Below are 18307 nucleotides of genomic sequence, written 5' to 3'. Positions count from 1 at the left end.
CCCTCCACCTTTCCAAGTGGCAAGCCATGCCTACCTACCCTCTTTGGTGCAGCACTGAGCCACTTCTTGCTTGACAATAGTCAGAGCTGCCTCCAAGGTTGCCAGCTTTCTAGGGTGAATTCTCCTGGCCCACAGCTGCTAACACAATCATCACAAGAGCTCTGGGATCTGCTCCACTGTGCCACTCAGCCAGGAACCCACTGCTGCAGCAGTGCTGAGCCAAACAGAGCCACAGGAGGACAGCGTACGCAAAGGTAACATTTACTGAGAGATACAGAACTGAATATTATGAAGGACATACATGGATGGAGAGGGCAGCAACACCACTGCAGAGGGCAGCTTGCACCCCCTTCCCAGCATGCCAGGAAAGGAGCTGGATGCTACCAGACAAGTAACACAATGGAGATAACTGTGGCATATGTGTTTGTAACAAACAGACCATTATAACATACATTTCTATGGGATCACATCTAGTGATTATATAAATCCATATAGAGATCACTGTATAAAAACTTTGTAAAAAATACTTTAAAAAAGTGTAAAAATGTGCATTCAAAAGCACGGCCGACACGGACAGCTGGGCTGTAAACATTATACTGAGTGTGCTTGTGGGGGGCGCCTGCGCCACCGAGCCCCGACAGGCCTGCCCACCAGATGGGGCTGCATCAAGTGTTTGTGGTTCTTGGGTTTGGGTTTCCCTCTGGAGCGTGCCAGGAGCAGCAGCAGCCTCTGGGCAGGGCGCTGGTGGGCACTGCCCAGCTGCCACTCCTCAGCCCGCAGCACCTGCTACCCACGGGCTGCCTGCTCCTTGCAGGACACGCTGTGGCTTTGTGGGTCCCAGGGCTGAGAGCAGGCTGAAGGGCTGTGATGATGTATCACAGGGAGGCTGCCCTCACTGGCACCACCAGCCCTGCTCCCAGGTTCAGCCTCAGAGTACATGGTTGGCAGGTTCCTGATCTTCTCTGTTCCCATGTTTGGTCCATAGTTCCCAAGGAAGCCCACTGGGTCCTGGCTGCACCAGGCCTGGGTGCACAGTTCTTCATACAGTACATACATTAGAGACCCTGGAAGACCCTGTGCCACTGTCTCCTCCTCGTGGTCCTGTGCCACCTTCACTTCTTCTCTAGCTGCTCCAGCAGTGGGTTGGCTTCGCTCTCGGGCGTCTTGATGCTGTCTGTCCGCACAATGCAGGTGGGGCGGTGCCGGTTCAGCATCAGGATGAGCTGCTGCCTCTCCTGTTTCAGCTCTTCTATCTGGGCCTTCAGCTCAGCATTCATGAGCTCTAGACGCTCAGACTCCTAGCAGGACAGGAACACAACCGCATGTGACTTTATCTAGCAGGACAAGACACAAGAAACAATTTGGCCAACATGCCACCTCTGCTCAGTGCTGTCCCTCAGCCCCTGCAGCAGGGGAGCAGGCTGAAGACCTGCCAAGGCATCACATCCCTCCAGGCAGTTCATCCCCAGCCCTGCTGCCTCATGCTTGGCATTTTGTGCCATCACACAGGAACACACAGCCACCACCTGGGGCAGGTCTGTGCTGCCCCCCAGCAAAACCTGTGCCCGGCTGCTTTCTGTGCTCTGGTAAGGTGTTTGGGGACAAACCCATGCTTAAGTTTTCACCCAGCCCATCTGTAAGCATCTGCCCTTGTGAAATGACTCCAAGTTGTGTCATCTGCCCATGTCTCACCGCTGTTTGCAGAAAAACAGCAAGGCGCTGTGACAGTTTTTCTGCCCTGGGGCTAGAGGTGGAGTGGGCATCTGGCCTCTGAGTGGGAAAATCTTTAGGACTTCGGTCAAGGGGCCAGCACACTGCCAGCCCCTGTCCTGTGCCACACTCATATGAGTGTTCCTGCTGCAGCACTGAGGCAGAGACATTATTATTCCTCTCTCACCACAAGCCCAGAGCCAACCCCCAGCCCTCTCCAGCCCTGGTACCAGGGGTAAGCTCTGCCTGGGCACGTACATGGCCACAACCTTCACAGCCTCACCAAAAGCAGGGGCTGTATTTTCCCTGATAAAGGCACTGGAGCAAGGGGTGGCAGAGGGGAAGCTCAGGAGGCAATGCTTCCTGCAGCTGGAGCACTGTTCTAGGGAGGTCCCTGCTGTGCCCTGGGACAGACTGGGGCACCCACCCGCTGCAGGAACTCCGTCCTCTCCTTCTTCTTGTTACGACATCGCGCTGCCGCTACTTTGTTTTTCTCCCGGCGCCTTTTCCTCCTCTCTTCTTCCTCATCCAGCTATAACAAGACAGAGAAACCCAGGTCAGAGTCAGCAGATGTGGGCTGGGGCAGGAGGTAGGGATGAGCACGTGGCAGCCCCAGCCATGGCAGGGCAATGTGGCAGCCACCTGGTCAGGGGCCACCAGCAACATGACTCAATCCTCATGGAACCAGGTATGCTGCTGCTACAGCCTCTACCTCCACTTTGTGGGAACACAGAGAGGGACACCTGTACCCACAGCTGAGGATGTGGCTGGTAGGGGACAGACAGCCCTTCACAGGGCTTCTCCCTCCCTGAGAGAGGGAAGAGACAGAGAATAGAGCTCCCTCCTTGTTTCTACAAAGGTGGTTTGTCACACAGACATCTACAGGCACAGCTCTGTGAGCAGACATTGAAAGCATCGCACACAGAGCCAAGGACAAGAGGCAGAAAAACCCAGAACATACCCCAGCTAGGCCTGGCCCATTCCAGTATCTGGGACTGTCTGAGTCACAGGGCCAGCACAGTAAGGTGGGGACAGGTCCTGCATTCCCTGTGAGGGGGCAGGACACAGCAGTACCTGCACTGTTTGCCATGACTCAGTTCTCTGTGGTCTTTGACTCAAACCACACAGGCCAAGCCAATAGGCCCTAGGAGTCAGAAAACAATAATAAAAGTATTTACTGATATATGCTGCAAAGCCTGTGTAAATGGCCTATGGCATGCCTACATCCAGGAACCCAAACTAGCTCCTTCAAGAAAAATCTGAGTGCTGGAAAGCCCTGCAAAGTCAGGTTATACTTTGCAGCATGGATAGAGAAGAAAAGGTCCCCATTGCCTTCATCCACATTTGTCCTGGGTCTCTGAAATTTGAGGTGTCAGACTGAACTGCCTCATTCCTATCGATGATACCACAGGAACACCCACATGCAGACACACCAGCAATGCCTGATGGCAATGAAGGCTGCAGGGGCCATCCTCCACAGCAGACTGTGCACACTGCTAACAGTCACCAACTCCAAAACCCACTAATCCAAACATCCCAGCGTGATGCACAAACAAGGACTGGACGAAATGTGGGCTCAGCAGAGGCAGGGTGAAGGGGTGGCTTAAGCAAGCTGCATGTCCAATACACAGCACACAGCACGCTGTAGAAGGCAATGTCTGAGCTTTACAGCACTAACAGTTTTGCAACTTTTCTACCTTGCTTGGCAAGCACTATACCACAGTTGCTATTTCAGCTGGGGTGAGAATATTAAGCAAAGCCAGCACAAGCTATGCACAGACTTCCATAATGCCAGGCTGCCACGTAATGTCCTGGGGCACCAATGTACCACACCTGGGAGAGCTGCATGGGAACTGCACTGATACCCCCAAGTCCAGTCAGAAATGGACAGCTCACACTGCACCCACATAAATTAGATGTGACAGGTTAGCAGGAGTAATCTGGAAGGCACTAACTCTACATTCCACTGCCGGGTCTTACAAAAGTTCCTGACAGAAATGAAGAGGAGGTGGACATCAGGGTAGATGCAATTCCCCTCTGCACATTTACCAACTACTCATCTACCCCTAAGACAGCTTCCTGGTCTGTTAGTTCCAGGATTACTAGGAGGGTGACATAGAGGTCTCTTGTGCCCACAGTTCCAAAGCTCAAAAAACACCCCCAAACTTGGCGTCAGAAGTACATCTTGGGGCCTAACAGCAACTGGAAGAGCAACCAGCAACTGCACCAGCCCTGGAAACTGCCTGACATTTCCATGCCCTCTTGGTCCATTCAACAAGAATTACAGAATAAATGACCTGTCTCTGACCCTGCCTCCACCCCACAGAGGGCCCAGCAAAGGTCTGTGTCCTTTAGATGGAATACAGATGCTCAAGGAAGGTGGCTCAACACAGATGGAAGAAGTTTGAACCCTTGGCTCTGCTTTTTGAGCACAGCTCCTGTAGCTTCATAGAAAATAGAAAGGTTTGGACGAGATCTTAAAGATCACCTAGTGTCAACCCCCCTGCCACAGGCAGGGACACTTTCCAGTACAGCAGTTGCTAAAAGCCCCGTCCAGTCTGGTCTTGAACACTTCCAGGTATGAAGAATCCACAAATTCTCAGTGCAGAGAAGTTCTCTTTTCCAGACAGCAGGTCTTCCCCATCTGCTTCTGCTTGATTTGTTCAAAAATGTGACACGGCCCTAGTGCTGAGGGTTAGGACATTATTCTGAGGCACATGGGACAGTGATGATGTGTCACTCAACAGCACATCCCAGCAGTTGATCTCCAGGGCATGGATCCCTGGGGGATGCCTCCTGAACTGCTTCAGTCAGCAGCCTCAGAGCCTGAGGGGATCATCTGCCTGAGGGGCAGGGCTCAGTCCCAGAGGAGCACCCCAGGTGGGATTCAGTGGTGGAGGAGCCCAGCAGCATCTGTGTACACCTGTCCAAGAGGAGAGCAGCTTTCCCACTGGGGCTGTCAATCACCCTGCAGAGAAGCTGGCCCCCAACACACAGTGGATGGGTTTTGTGTGTGTCCCCAGGCACACAGACCCCAATGCCAGGAGATGCTGGTGCCCCCAGCAGGGCAGAGAGAGCTGCCTTGGCCAGGCTCATGGCAGGCAGCCTGTCCTGCCAGGCACCACAGAGTGGCACACCAGCACCCAGCATTCCTGGGCTCCAGCACCCTGCAAGAGGAAAGCAGCTGCAGGCTGCATTGCAAAACCGTGCGTGGGCAGCTTCTTGGCTACTCATGGGATAAGCAGCTACTGCTACAGCTCCCTCAGGCTTTTGCTGCAAAGCCTTGCCAAGGGCAGCTCCATTTGCTGCCTTCAACTCCTCAGCTTCATGGGCCATGCAGGGGAGGAACCAGCTGCATGGAAGGTAGCTGAGCAAGGGCTGGCAGTGGGTTTTCTCTTAGCTTTCCTGCACATGCTGCCTCAACAGCTGGCTCAGAGGACACTCAGCAATTCCAGTACCTGCTGTGGGGCAGAACTGCCCTGTCCCTGTCACACAGATGCCAGTGACATCACATACCCATGCTACAAAAAGCAAAAGCAGCGGTTGCAGAGCCAGCTCAGAGGTGTCTAAAGGAAAGGAGCTGGGTCTGGAAAGACAGCATAGCCACAGAGTCACCCTCTGTCTTCCCCTACCCATGAAGCAAGGCAGGCACTGCAGACCATTTGCTGCATTAACACCCAGGCCAAGAGCTTGGAAGAGAATTTGGCTTCAGCTGCAAATCCGTGACTGCTTTGCCCATAGAGGAACAAAAGCCATCAGCATGCCCAGGGCCTTACAAGGGCCTCCCAGAGAACCCCAGCCTCAGCTCTTCCCACTGCAGAGCTGTCCAGTCCTTCCCAGGTAACCTCCAGGCTGCACAAGCTGACTGGACACTCTCTTGGGCACAGAGCTCCTGTGGTGCTCAGATGAGCTACATCATACCAGCTCTACCCACAGGAGTCCATCTCAAATGGCTGGGGGAAAAGAACAGGGATGCTCTGCACAGGTGCTGCTGCTGAGCTTCTGCTAAAAAATTGGGCTAAATCAAGTGTCAACACCATTTGGAGAGCAGTTGCCCCCTGGAACTCCTATTTTACTCCTTTCAGCTCACAGCTCATCACAGGCAGCTTTTCACATCTTCCTGCACCTGCTTGCTCATGCTGCCAGAGAACACACACCACCCCATCCTCATATGGCATCATCTGAGGTAACCTCTCCCAGAGCAAATGCTCTGTTCAGAAGGCTGTTCATTTGACCTTCTAACAGCAGCCAGCACCCTCACCACCGTGGGACCTCTGGAACGGTGCATTCCCAGCTCCATCTGCAAGCAGTGGGAGGTGCAAACACTCACCACCAGCTCAGCCAGACTCAAAGAGTGGACAACCAACACAGGGGACATAAGGAAAACACTGTCCAAGCATCTCCCTGGTCCCTTCAGCCTGGTTCTGACATGGCAGCCTGTGGTACCAAGCAGAAACCACCCACCTTCCCCACCCCAGGAAATTTGAGGTGAAGCCAGGGCCCACCCCAAGCAATGGGGCTGGGGCAGCTCTAAGTCAGCAGCACCTGCAGCACTGGCTGAGCCACTGCTCCACACACCCCATTCCCATTGGAAAGGCAACACCAATGCCAGAAGCACCAAGGGCTTGTTGACATGGGTGACAGGCTGTGTGACTTCTACTCTGGGCGCATGTCCCAACCTAGGGACATGTTGGCTGCAGCAGACCCCACTCCACATGCAGGGTTTGAGTTCAGATGGCTGCCAATTGCTGCACTGGACCAGGTCTGGGATGCTGAGGCCACCACTGCCAGGGACAGGAAATCAGGCAGGGAGAAGAGGCAGCTAGTGGAGCAGCTGCCAACATGCATGCACATCATGCACATCACCAAACAGGGAGCTTATAAAACACACTGCTGGCCACTGCTAGCACAGCCAGGCACAGGCAGGAGGAAAACCCAGGCAAACGCAGACACCAGCCCTGCAGGGCCACCTGCAGCCAGCAGCCCCCAATACTCACCTCACTTTTGACAGGCTGGGGTCTCTTGCCAAGCTTCACCTCCAGGAACTGGAGCGGCGAGATCATGGCGCCGATGTTGCGGATGTCGGCGCACTTGAGCTCCTCGGCGGTCAGGGCCGCGCCCGGCAGCCCCGTCAGCGGGCCCAGCCCAGGCAGCGCTCCGGCCGTCAGCGACGGGTCGGGGATCTGCCCTGGCATCATAGCAGGGGACACGGCTTCCTGGGCTGCAGGGGCACAGACACATCCCATTACAACCAGTGACAGGGCCTCGTGACACAGCACAGGACTAGCTCACCCTACAGTCCCATCACCTACAGGGGTACGAATCAAGGCAGACATTCTCCCCCAGGAAGGGCAAAGGCAGAGAATAAACAGAATCTGTATTATAGAAAACAAAATATATGAATCCTGCCCAGAAGAATAGGCTGCTGGGGTGTAGATCAGGAAGGGAAGACACCTGAGAGGCAAAGCACCAGAAGAACAGGAGCTGGCTGCAATGACAGTGATGTGATCCCATGTGACACATTTCTCTGGAGAACAGCAGATCAAGGTTTGCTTTTAGCTGAATTTTGATTAATGAACGTGTGGATTGTTAGTACAAGAAGAAAATGGCACAAATAGGCCCATAATATGCCCTAGGCTGGATTCCCTCCAGGCAGGCTCAGCCACTGGTCAGGGCTGGAACACAGCACACAAAGACCACAGAAAAAACTGCAAGAAAAAGTACCCGCCACTGTACAAACATCTCTCAGCACAGACATGAGGAAACAAAGGCTGGAGGGGCAGGGAAATGGTGCAAGGTTCAAAAGTCCTCTTCTATCATGAAAGAAAAAAAGTGAGAATAGGATCAAGGCAAACTTCAGCAAGTCACTTATAGGGAGGTGAAAGGGAGTTATCAATAACTATTAAGAACAAGCAGCAAAGATATAATAAAATTAAACCTAAAATGGGAAGTCCATAGAGCTGGAGCTGCTACATCAGTCCAAAAGCCATTGGAGCAGATGGTTGTTGGCTGCAATGCAGGTACATCCCTGCTGTGTAACTGGCCTGGGACACTCACAAGTTACCTACTTACAACATTCACTGCTGTCCACACAGCTGCCATTTGCCCCTCTTCTCAACCACATGTCCCAGTGTATGCGCTGCTCTCCTTGCTCTGCCCATCCAGAGAAGTCCCAGCACACTGTAGGAGCCTACAGGCACCCACCCCATTCTGCCCCTGAGCAGGAGGCACCAACACAGCAGGGAAAAGGACCAGCAATGTCAAGAGAGAAGCAGACTAAAGGAGTGGACACAAAATCCCAGTGTGCAGCTTCCTGCAACCACAAGAGCCAGTTAGAAGGCAGGATTCAACAAACAGCTGGGGAAACTCATGGAGGCTCTCACAGCACCAAGTGTCAGAGAAAGGAGGAGCATTAAATGAGGGATAACAGGCACTTGCCCTGCTCTTTCCAAAGCACCCACTCTCATCTGCTGAGGGACCAGGTAACAGGAGATACAGACTTTTGGCCCAGACAGTGGAGCCGTGCAGACTCACACACACACACAAGTAGCCAAGCAGCTGCCACAGCTGCTCAGCTGAGGCATTTGCCATCCTGAGGTGACAAATCTATGCCAGTTCCAGGCTGAAGACTTGAGTGAAGCTGCATGTGAGATAGAACTGCTGGATCACAGAATCACAGAACAGCTGAGGCTGGGAGGGATCTCTGAAGATTGCCTGGTCCAACTGCCCTGCTCAGGTGGCCTCAGTGGATGCAGGCTGAACAGGGTTAATCATGACAAACACAGAAGTTAAGGATTTCTTGGCACTGGCACATCCCTTTTCCCATGAGATTATTTAATATATTTGTTAATGTGAAGGAACCAGAGATAAGCAGCAGAAGGAAAGGAAAAACAAGCATAGAGGCTAGTCAAGGGCAGAGAGCTAATGCAAGCTCCACAGCATCCAGCACGGGTGCTGTGCAAGCTGTATGGGTGTGACAGACAGAATGATTTGCAGCAGAGAGTGCCTACAACCTGCAACGAGCTGTGAGTTGTCAAACAGTCTAATCTGCCAATGAAGAGGTCCAGGTGTCATCATGAGATGTCCCCTGGCAGGGTTTGCTCAGCTGTGACCAAGAAGACTTGGGAAAGAGCAGGGAAAGCAGATACAGCAAGACAGAAACCATAAAGAGGAATCAAGCCCTCTGCTCCAGTCATCCTTTAGGAGACAGAAAGGGGAGAGCAAGGCAGTGTTCAGCAATGCTGGGAGCACTGCTGTGGGGAGAGGAAGCTGGGCAGGGAGGAGGTGATCTGCATAAGGTCATTAAAGGCTGAAGAGAAGACAGGAAAGACAGACAAGTAATTTCCCAAGAGAAGAGATACTCTCTGATGAAACAGACTCCTGCCCATTTGGGGACAGACAAGAAAGAGAAAATACTTGATAATGATACTTGACCTCAAATAAGACTACAAGTCAACTCCTTGAGACTTCAAGGACCTAAGCTGATGCAAAGTATTATTCTTCCACAGAGATCTCTGAACTAGGAAAATGCAACTCCACATCTGCAGTAGAATGTTGTACTGGAATCTGCACCAACATCTTGTAAAGTGCCTGGAGAAGCCCAATGCAGCTGGGCTCTGAAGCTGCAGGCTACCTCCCTCCCCTTTCCTTTCAGGCCTACACATGGCTGAGATGCTCCACTGCTCCAGAAATAAGTACCAGCACACCCTTAGGCTGCACTCCAGACAGGAAAACACAAGGTATTTAGGGAGTGTGGCTAAATCCCTGCCACCTTCCTCAGAGATCATCCCTCTCCAGCAGGAAGGCACCAGGTCAGTGAGGTGGATGACAAAGGGGAGGTGAATCCAGAGGTTCTTCCCAGGAGCCCCTGCCACAAGACAGAGCTGTATGGGGTTAAATCCAGTCTACCATTTTGGGATAGCTGCATACACTGCAGAGCTGGCCATTTCCCTGATGCTGCCACCCAGGTGACATGCTGTGGCACTGGGGAAGACACCTGCCAACAGCAGCACAGCCCAAGCCAGCAACCCCACAGATGTCCATCCCCAGCTTGAACAGCTTATGTCAAAATTAAAAAAATAAAATAGAAAAATAATCAATAGCAAAAGTATATGAGCATCCATTTGAAGTCTCTCACAGACTGATTTGGGGCCCTGACCCACCCTTTCACAGGCTTCAGCACGAGAATTGACTTGAACCCAGCACTGGACATGAAAATCCATTCTGGACTTGGGGGACTTGGTTTTAATTTATTCATAAAATGACAGAATATGCTGAGTTGGAGGGACCTAGATCATCGAGTCCAGATCCTGACACTGCACAGGATAGCCCAAGAGTCACACCATGTGCCTTAGACTGCTGTCCAGACACTTACTGAACGCTGTTAGGCTTGGTTCTGTGACCTCTTCCTTGGGGAACCTGTTCTAGCACCCAACCACCCTCTGGACGAAAAACCTTTTTCTGATATCCAACGTAAACCTCCCCTGCCTCAGCTTCATGCCATTTCCTCGAGTTCTGTCACAAGAGTACCTGCCCCTGCTCTTCCCCTCACAAGGAAGTTGTAGACTGCAGTGAGGTCTCCCCTCAGTCTCTTCTTCTGCAGACTGAACAGACCCAGTGCCCTCAGCCACTCCTCCTCTCACAGTTTCCCCTCCAGGCCCTTCACCATCCTCATGGTCCTCCTTTGGATGCCCTCTCATGGCTTCATCTCTTTTCTCTATTGTGGTGCCCAAAACTGCTCACAGCATTCAAGGTGAGGCCACACATGGGTGGAGCAGAGCAGGACAATCCCCTCCCTTGACTGGCTGGCCATGCTGTGCTTCATTTTCTTCCATCATGACATGCAGTTGACAGCACCCGGGTTAGACAGTCCAGGTCCTCAGGCAGACTGAATATGGGGTTACTGCAATGTATGAAATAAGGAACAAGGAGAAATCCATGCTTCAGACTGTGGGCCAATCTGACCACTCAGCACCCTCCCCATGCACTCCTGAGCCTGGGGCAGGTCCCTGGGGACAAGTGGGTAAGGATTTGAGAAAACACTGTTTTTTCCAGCACATCTTCTCCTTCTGCAGCTTTGATCTGGTAGCTTGATATGCCTTGAAATAGCCTCTGTACCAGTGTAACACACAACACAGGTCAGACTAAAGGGGCTGGCCCAGTATCCAATATGCTCTAAAAATTTACCCTGGATCCAGGGACTGCAGTGGCAAAGACCACATCACACCTGCATCAGTGTAAACTAAATTTTAAGCTCATCAAACCAAAGTACCAGAAGCCTTCTGAATAACCATAAACCTGCATATTAAAATGAGCTGAGAACTAGACAGAAAGGGAGAAAAGTGTCTTCTACAGGTGAGAGCTTGCTCAGGGGCCAGAAAGCTCAGGAGCACATTGAGAACTGCTAAGAGTCAAGCTGAGTTAGGCCTTGGAGAAGAACGTAACACCATTCCCAGCAGGGCTATAACCATGGAAATAAAAAGGAATCAGGAGAGGTGCCATCCCTCTCTGCAGAGCAGGGTGCAGTAACAGATCATCTCCCCAGTTCCTGAGGGCCCTCAGCCCCAGGCACTGTCACTCCTGCTGATTGGAAGGACTCAAACAAACTCCAAGTTTGTTCCTTTGCTTCTTCCTAATGTAAGCACAACTTTCTTTTCACCCCAGGTCCCAGATACTTTCCCATTCTTTTCTGGTGAGTGACAGAGGTAAGTTGTACTTTGATCATGTGAAAAAGCCAGAGTATGGAATTCTATTTAATACTTCAGTCTTCCTCCCAAAGCTGTTATCCTGGCTGACATGGACATGCCTACCCATAGCTCCAGCATACTGGTACCATGTTCACATGGAAGGGCAGAACTTTAAAGTTCAGGATCTGAGTTTGACCTTTAAGTTGCAGCTCTTCAACAGCCACATCTGGCTGGATGGGGTGAATACAGCTGGTGCCAATTTTAATTAGTTTCTGGATATTCCCTTGCAGCATTTGCTATTTCTAAGGCACATGAACCAACTCACCTCTGTATTCATTCACTTTCTAACACAGTGCTTTAGATGGGATTCCTATTATATTTTTTTCTTTTCAGAACTGATAAATAACACAGCCTTTTTCCCTCAATGCCAGGTGATCTTTCAACATCTCCTTACATGAGCTTCGAAATGTCATGTCTTCAGTACAACCCAGCTTTCTGGTGTCCTACATTGAACCACACAATTCCTTTGTATGCATTTTATCAGCAATGCTTTTGCACATAATGAAGCCAATAGTAGCACATCAAGGGGAAAGAGAATGTGCAATCTTGCACAAGACCATTGGATCAGCATGACACCAGCTTCTTGAGTTTACATTCACCATTACTCTGCCTTCTGCACCAACACTATTCATCATTTAGTGCCAATACATCAAGGTGCTCCAGATGGAATTAGGAGACAGAGAAGGCTTTCTTACAACTTCAGTTCAATGATGAGTACTTTATACCATTCATTGCTCTGATCAGCAACCATCTTTGCAGCAAAAATCTGGTCAACACATGATTTGACAGGTCAAAATTCGTTTTTATTTCCTTAGCTTTGCCTCTACACTCCCTTATTCTGGTTAAAATGCTGTAACACAAGACTCGACCTCTTGCCGAAATGTCTGTAAACCCTCCTGATAATTGCAGCAACTTTTGCATCCTTGCTTTGGCATTGTTCTTCCTGTGGCTTCAATCAAACTCAGTTATTTTATCAGCAGTCTCATACTCCAAAAGCTGACAGCAATACAGCTTTTTTTGTTCACCTTGGTTTTGCTGCATCTTTCCCACCAGTTTCAAGTGTTTGCATGCTTTGTTCCCCAATTATGTCCCTATGGTCAGCAGTCTGTGACATGGTTGATTTAATATTTCTTAAAGGCAGCACCCATTACTCTTAGTTTTTCTCCTACTGCCAAAGTCTGTTATCTTCTGGAAACCACAGCCTAGAGGGAAGAAGCTTTACCAAGTTGTTTCTGTCCCATGCAGTTGCTCAGCTTCCTCAGTCACCCTGCCCCCACATACCTTTCTATTCTTTCTCCTGCAGTTCTAATCTTCATGTTCTTGGTTTGTTTTTTTTGTTTTTTTTTTTCAAATGGGTTGGGTTTTTCCTCTTCCTATACTGATTTGGTTGCTGCTTTTTCAGGGGACTCTTTGTTTGGGTTTGTGTTTGTTGTTTTTTTTTAAGCAGCTGATGTTTGCACAGCAGTTACAGCATAAATCTAACATGTGGAGGCATAATTTGTATAACCCAGGGGTTTGTGCTCCACTTGCTAGCCTGTATTCACACCCCTCCTGCCACCTCTTCACTGCTATTCTTACCCAGACTAAAACTGGCACAGGAATGCCTACCTGTGTTGAAATCATGCATTCAATTCCCTGCACATAGACTGCCTTTGTATCCATCATCCTATGCATCCAGAGGTGTTGTTAGTTTCTTTAAAAACCAAATGCAGCTGCTACTTTTGTACCACAAGCATCATCCTGCAAAGATGACCATGACATCCCAAAGCAGGCTCTGACAGTCACACTTCAATTTAACTTGCCATTACTGCCTTATCTCTGGTGTCAGCTTCCTTGGTGAGAGTGAGGGCTATTTGCAGCCTTATTATCAATTTTGCTGTCTATAATACAGTCACAGTTTCTTCCAACATAAGCTATTTCACATGTGCTGACATTTATAATGGTTGATCCAAGTGCTCTTCTGATGCTCAGAGAGCCAGTCTAGCATCTAATATTGCCAGCCAGCAGATTCTGACACTCTGTACCTGCCAGCAAGTTTCTCTTTTACCCATGTTAAGCACTGCACTAGGGCATAGTCTGTCCTACCAGTCCTCCATGCTGCCTGCAGAATAAAGGCCATGCCTGCCTGCTATTCTCTCAGCAGGCTCAGCCTGGGTGCCTGCCATTACTTGTCAGCTGCCACGCATCAGAGCACTGCTGGAGTCTGTGAGCCCCACACAAGCAATCTTTGAACTCTTCATCAGTGTGTTAGCACCTAGCACGACATTGCCATTTGTGTGTGCTGTCTTGGGGCACCCGAGTCACAGTAACTGGCCTTTCATCTGCTCCTGGCCAACAGGGAACAATAATTCTGATCTGGAGATCAGAAGCAGCACTTCCAGCATATAGTTCCTTAGATTCTATTCTGCTTTGCTGCCATTTTGAAACTTTTTTTTTAGCTCCTGGGTATCAAGCTACCTCAGTCTGTATGTCATACATTGAATCTATCTAGTTCCTTCTGTGAGCAGAAGGATGATTTATAGGAAAGCCCTTTCCTGACATACCAAAATTCTCATGAACCAAGAATGTAACTTCCTAAACAAAGGGCAGTTAGCTACTACTCTTTCTCTGAAGCTCTGAGCCACTTGCTTTTTTCCATCTGGATTCTTCTGAGAAGACTGCAGAGTGCTGATGGTCTGAAGCCTACAGACTCTTCTTCCACTTCAAGGTTCAGGCCCCAGTGGGAACAGATGAAGGCAGAAAGACACTACCCCATATTCCCAGTGCCACAAGTACCTTCCCATGCAATTAGAGCTTTCTTCTGCTATCTAAAACATGAGACTCTCCCATTGCCACACAATTCTATCTGCTCTAGATGTATTTAATTTTGAGTAGCACCTTACAGTCATACCTTCTGGCTAGCTGCTTCTGCTCTGCACTGTTAAAAGCAGAAACTTGCAGGGCCAGTGCCAAGCACCACAGTGATCAAAGTTAATTGCCAAACATCAGAACACAGCAGCAGACAAGCCCTTTTGGGGTAACCAGTCTTTTCAGGTCCCCATGCAGTAGCTCTGGCAAACATGGACTTTAACAACAGCCATGGTGCATTCATTCATGCAGTTGCTGAACCTGTTGATGCCAAGGAATCCACCACCTAGAGCATACTGAAAAGCTGCAGTGACACCAATTGGGATAAAAACGTGTATGTCTGTCTCTACTGAGCACCTAACATGACTTACTGTTTTATGGCATCACAGCAATCCCCCTTGTTGAAAGGCCAGGTAAAGGCATGCTCACAGCATGGCCCACCAAGAGCACTGAGGTGGAGAACACCACCTCAGAATGCAGGACACTGCAGTGCCTCACTGCTCACTGTAGTGCCCCCACACCCCATTTCCATCCCAGGAGGGAGAAACAGCTCCTACAACCAGGTTCTAGGATTGCAGGTCCAAAGACATCTGTGCCCTTCCCACAGACACTCTGAGCTGACATTCCTGCTGTTCCTTTCCTCCCACAGGCAACCCCACGTGGTGAAGAGTTGCAGGGCTTGTGAACACCCATACATGTAACCTCCCACCCCTAGTTCAGAGTGAGTGGGGGGCCACAACGCTGAACAGAAGAAGGAGCTATGAAGAGCAGTTCCTCAGGAGGTGGAATTCTAAACCTACTTCATGAGTGGGAATATTCTGGCTCAGTCCTGCACTTCTAGCTGGCAGGAGGATCATCCAAGTCATTGACAGAGGGCTATGAGAAGCTTTCTAAAAACAGGAACGCAAAGAGCCCTGCTGCCCTCCCTCCTCTTTTCCATCAGGGAAGCTCAGAGCTTCCTACATGTGCACACGGGACAGCCCAGAGCAGACAGCACCTCCTTGGCAGAAATGCCATTTTGCAGCCCTTGTCCAGCTGCCTTGTCTCACCATTAGGCCTCCACACCTGCCTGTCTAATGCTTTGACTTCTTGTCCCTTTTGTGAGGAGGGGGACTGCTGGTTCTCCAGTCCTCAGCCTTAGAAATAATCTCTATTTGCCATTAGCAAAGCAGTCAGCTCACAACCCTTCCTCCCTGAGCATTTTCCTCCATACCTTCACAGGGCAGCAAAAAGCTCCAGTTTAGCTGCTCCCACCACTGCAATGCAGCGATTGACTTCCAAGCAACCTGTGACAGCAGGGTTTTGTACAGCACCTACCACAGCAAGGCTCCCCTACTGCCATAGTTAGTGCAATAACTGCAAAAAAATGTCATTAATTATCACAGTATTATTAAGATTGCAATTAATTATTTGAGGTTGCACCACCCACTGGACAGCAGTGCAGAGCAGGAAGGTAAAAGTTAGCCTTTTGTACCTGAAGCAGCTCAAAGGGATTTCAGAAGGAAGGAATATCCTGGTCTGAGAAAACCTCAGTCTCTGAGCTGCAGCCTAACAACTGACTTGTTGAAATCACCAAGGACCTTCCATAACCACATGCGGTCAGGGCTAGAACCTTCAAGAAGACAATCCTGCTCCAGCACAATGCTCTGCCCTCAGGGGCCAAGGACAGCCTCAGAAATGACAGCCCTCACACCCCCTACAAACTCCTCAAAATTATGCCTTAAATACCAGGGTCATCCACAAAGACCTCTAATCCATATAAAGACCAGCTCTGGCTAGTTTGCAGCAGCACTGCTCAGCTCAGAGGCCCGTATGTGCCTTCAGCTCTCTGTCTGCATGTTAAAATAGCCTGCAATGTTTGGATTGACACTCTGGACAGTCCAAGCAACTGAGAAATGCAGCCAAAGACAGATAGCATCAGGTTTGCAGTGCCCCCTCCTTGCTGCACGGCACTGCAGGACACACACGCATGCTGGCAAGGGGTCCCATGCCTCACCATGGCTCTGCCTCCCTTGCTGTTGGGGCCAGGCCCACTAGGAACAGCCACTGCAGTGAAAAGAGCCTCTTACAGCTTCACATTGAAGGCACTGCATGCTGCCAAGAACCTGGCCCAGGCAATGCAGCTGAAGTAGCAAACACTAGCACAGGGAAGGAGACCACAGAACAGATGCTCAGTGCTCCTTGAGCAGTTGGACACACTGCTCAGATGGACAGGGCAGGAGGAGGCAAGAGGTCTGAGGGAGTATGTACTCTTCCTTGGTAAGGAATGTAGCACAGGGATCTCTGTGAAGATGCAGGGAAAGCGTCCATAGGCATCTCAATGAGGAAGCAGAGGCAATAACCTGTACACTAATTCAGCAGATTTTGTTAATTCCCCAGACACCAGGGGCAACCAATTGCTGCATGATCCAGTAATGATGTGGATGGCAGCTCCTGCACCCACACACTCATCCCCTAGATGGGCAGGTTTTTGCATTTTTAAATCACTAGGACTAATACTAAGAATCTGAATTCCAAAGACTGCCATTCACAGATGCCCTTACACAAGCTTTTAGCAACAAATTCCCAGGGCATGCTCTGTCAAGAGAGCCTCCAGACACAGATTTTTTTGCAAGTTTTCCCAAAACTAGCTAAAAAATCCTGGTTTGAGCTGCAGAAGCATTTGCTTCTGCTGAGCTCTTGGAGTCCAAGCACACACACACACACACACACTCACAGTTTGGCAGTGGTTGTGTTCCAGGGCTGGTAATGCAAGCCATGGAGCAGGCTGCCAAGACAAGCAAGAGAACGAGCCAGGCCCTGTTTCATTGGCCACCATACGCTGCATATGGCCCTGGAACCAGCCAGCACAGTGTTCTCACCCTCCTTGAAGGCATAGGAGACCCTGTGTTTTCAAATACACCTCCACAGGGCCTTCATTAAAGGAAAATGGAAACATAATGTGGCTCTCGCTCCCCTGGTATTTCTCCCTTTCCCCCAATTTGCTCTCAAACCTATTTCCCTTCCATGGAAAAAAGCAAAGTGCCTCCTGGAGCAGAGCGTGCAAAAGAATGCAACTTCCATTCAACTCCATGCCTGACTGCTAAAGCGGACTTGGGACCGCGCGGCGGGGGCACCTCCAGGGCCCCTTTCCTTCCCCGGGCCTCCCGGCCAGGAGACACGGCTGGCGACAGCAGGGCCGGCAGCGGCGGGGACCCGCGCCCCTCACCTGTGCGCCCGGCCAGCAGGTGAAGGGAGGGAGGCAGCGGCGCCCTTGGGGCGGGGGAGGCCGCCCCCGCCGCCCCCCGGTGCGGCAGCAGCCCCGAGCCGGCACCTCCAGCCCCCGCGCGTTGCGGGGGCAGCAGCCCGGCATCAGCCGCCCATGCGGCGGTGCCCGCCCCCGCGCAGGGTGTCCCCGCATCTCCGCCGTGCGCCCGACCGCCCGGACAGCGGCACCCTGCCCGTGCCGCGGGACACGGGATGCTCCGCCGGGCGCCCCCGCTCCAGCCCCCGCTGTCCGCCACCCCCGCGGAGCCCCGCGCCGCCGCCCGCCCCTGCCGCAGTCCCGGCCCGCCCGGCGCGTCCCCCGCCCGCGCCCGTACCCACCGTGCAGGGCGACCGCGCTGCCGGGGTGCCCGCGGGGCCCGGCCGTAGGGGCCGGGCGCGGGCTGCAGGCTCAGCCCCGCCGCCTCCGCCGCTGCCCCGACCCCCGGGCCCCGCCGGGTGCCGATGTGGGTGCCGGCCGCCGCCGGGGCGCCTCGGCCCGCCACCGCCCGCCGCCCCGGTGCGCGCCTCCCGCAGGCTGTGGCAGGCGGCGGGGTGGGTTGCATCAGCCCCGGTTATATAGCGGCCCCTGGGCTGCGGGGAGGGGTCGGGAATGCGGAACCGGCCGGGCTGCCAGCGCCACACGTCAGGGAGGGCGGGGGAGCGGGGCCGCGGGGCGGGGAGCGCCGCGCAGGGGTGGGACCAGCCGGGGCACCCCGACATCCCGCACCTCGGCATCCCGCACCCCACGGCCAGGCATC

At 51.8% G+C, this 18307-nt stretch overlaps 1 protein-coding gene across 2 annotated transcripts; it reads right to left on the bottom strand.

The window, feature by feature from the left end:
* Positions 1 to 259: 259 nt before the first annotated feature.
* On the bottom strand, positions 260 to 18072 carry JDP2 (Jun dimerization protein 2). 2 transcript variants are annotated; one of them, XM_058807058.1, is made up of 4 exons: positions 17889 to 18072; positions 6708 to 6931; positions 2138 to 2242; positions 260 to 1298 (listed from the first exon to the last, which is right to left on the bottom strand). In XM_058807058.1, the coding sequence occupies exons 2-4, from the start codon at positions 6906 to 6908 to the stop codon at positions 1113 to 1115; spliced, it is 492 nt and encodes a 163-aa protein (XP_058663041.1). In that variant the 5' UTR covers positions 6909 to 6931; positions 17889 to 18072; the 3' UTR covers positions 260 to 1112. The 2 variants fall into 2 exon arrangements, with proteins under 2 accessions (XP_058663041.1, XP_058663040.1); XM_058807057.1 differs by lacking the exon at positions 17889 to 18072 and having other exon boundaries at positions 6708 to 7826.
* Positions 18073 to 18307: the final 235 nt, after the last annotated feature.

Source organism: Ammospiza caudacuta, chromosome 6 (genome assembly GCF_027887145.1).
Source record: "Ammospiza caudacuta isolate bAmmCau1 chromosome 6, bAmmCau1.pri, whole genome shotgun sequence".
Lineage (NCBI taxonomy): Eukaryota > Metazoa > Chordata > Aves > Passeriformes > Passerellidae > Ammospiza > Ammospiza caudacuta.
This window is presented reverse-complemented; position numbering and strand designations above follow the sequence as displayed.

What these genes read in the sequence shown, in the direction of transcription:
- JDP2 (XM_058807057.1), bottom strand. Translation starts at nt 6,956, where the DNA reads ATGGGATGTGTCTGTGCCCCTGCAGCCCAGGAAGCCGTGTCCCCTGCT. An exon ending in CCCAGCCTGTCAAAAGTGAG is followed by an intron (nt 2,243 to 6,707) that starts GTGAGTATTGGG and finishes GTCTTGTTATAG; the next exon opens with CTGGATGAGGAAGAAGAGAG. An exon ending in GGACGGAGTTCCTGCAGCGG is followed by an intron (nt 1,299 to 2,137) that starts GTGGGTGCCCCA and finishes CTGTCCTGCTAG; the next exon opens with GAGTCTGAGCGTCTAGAGCT.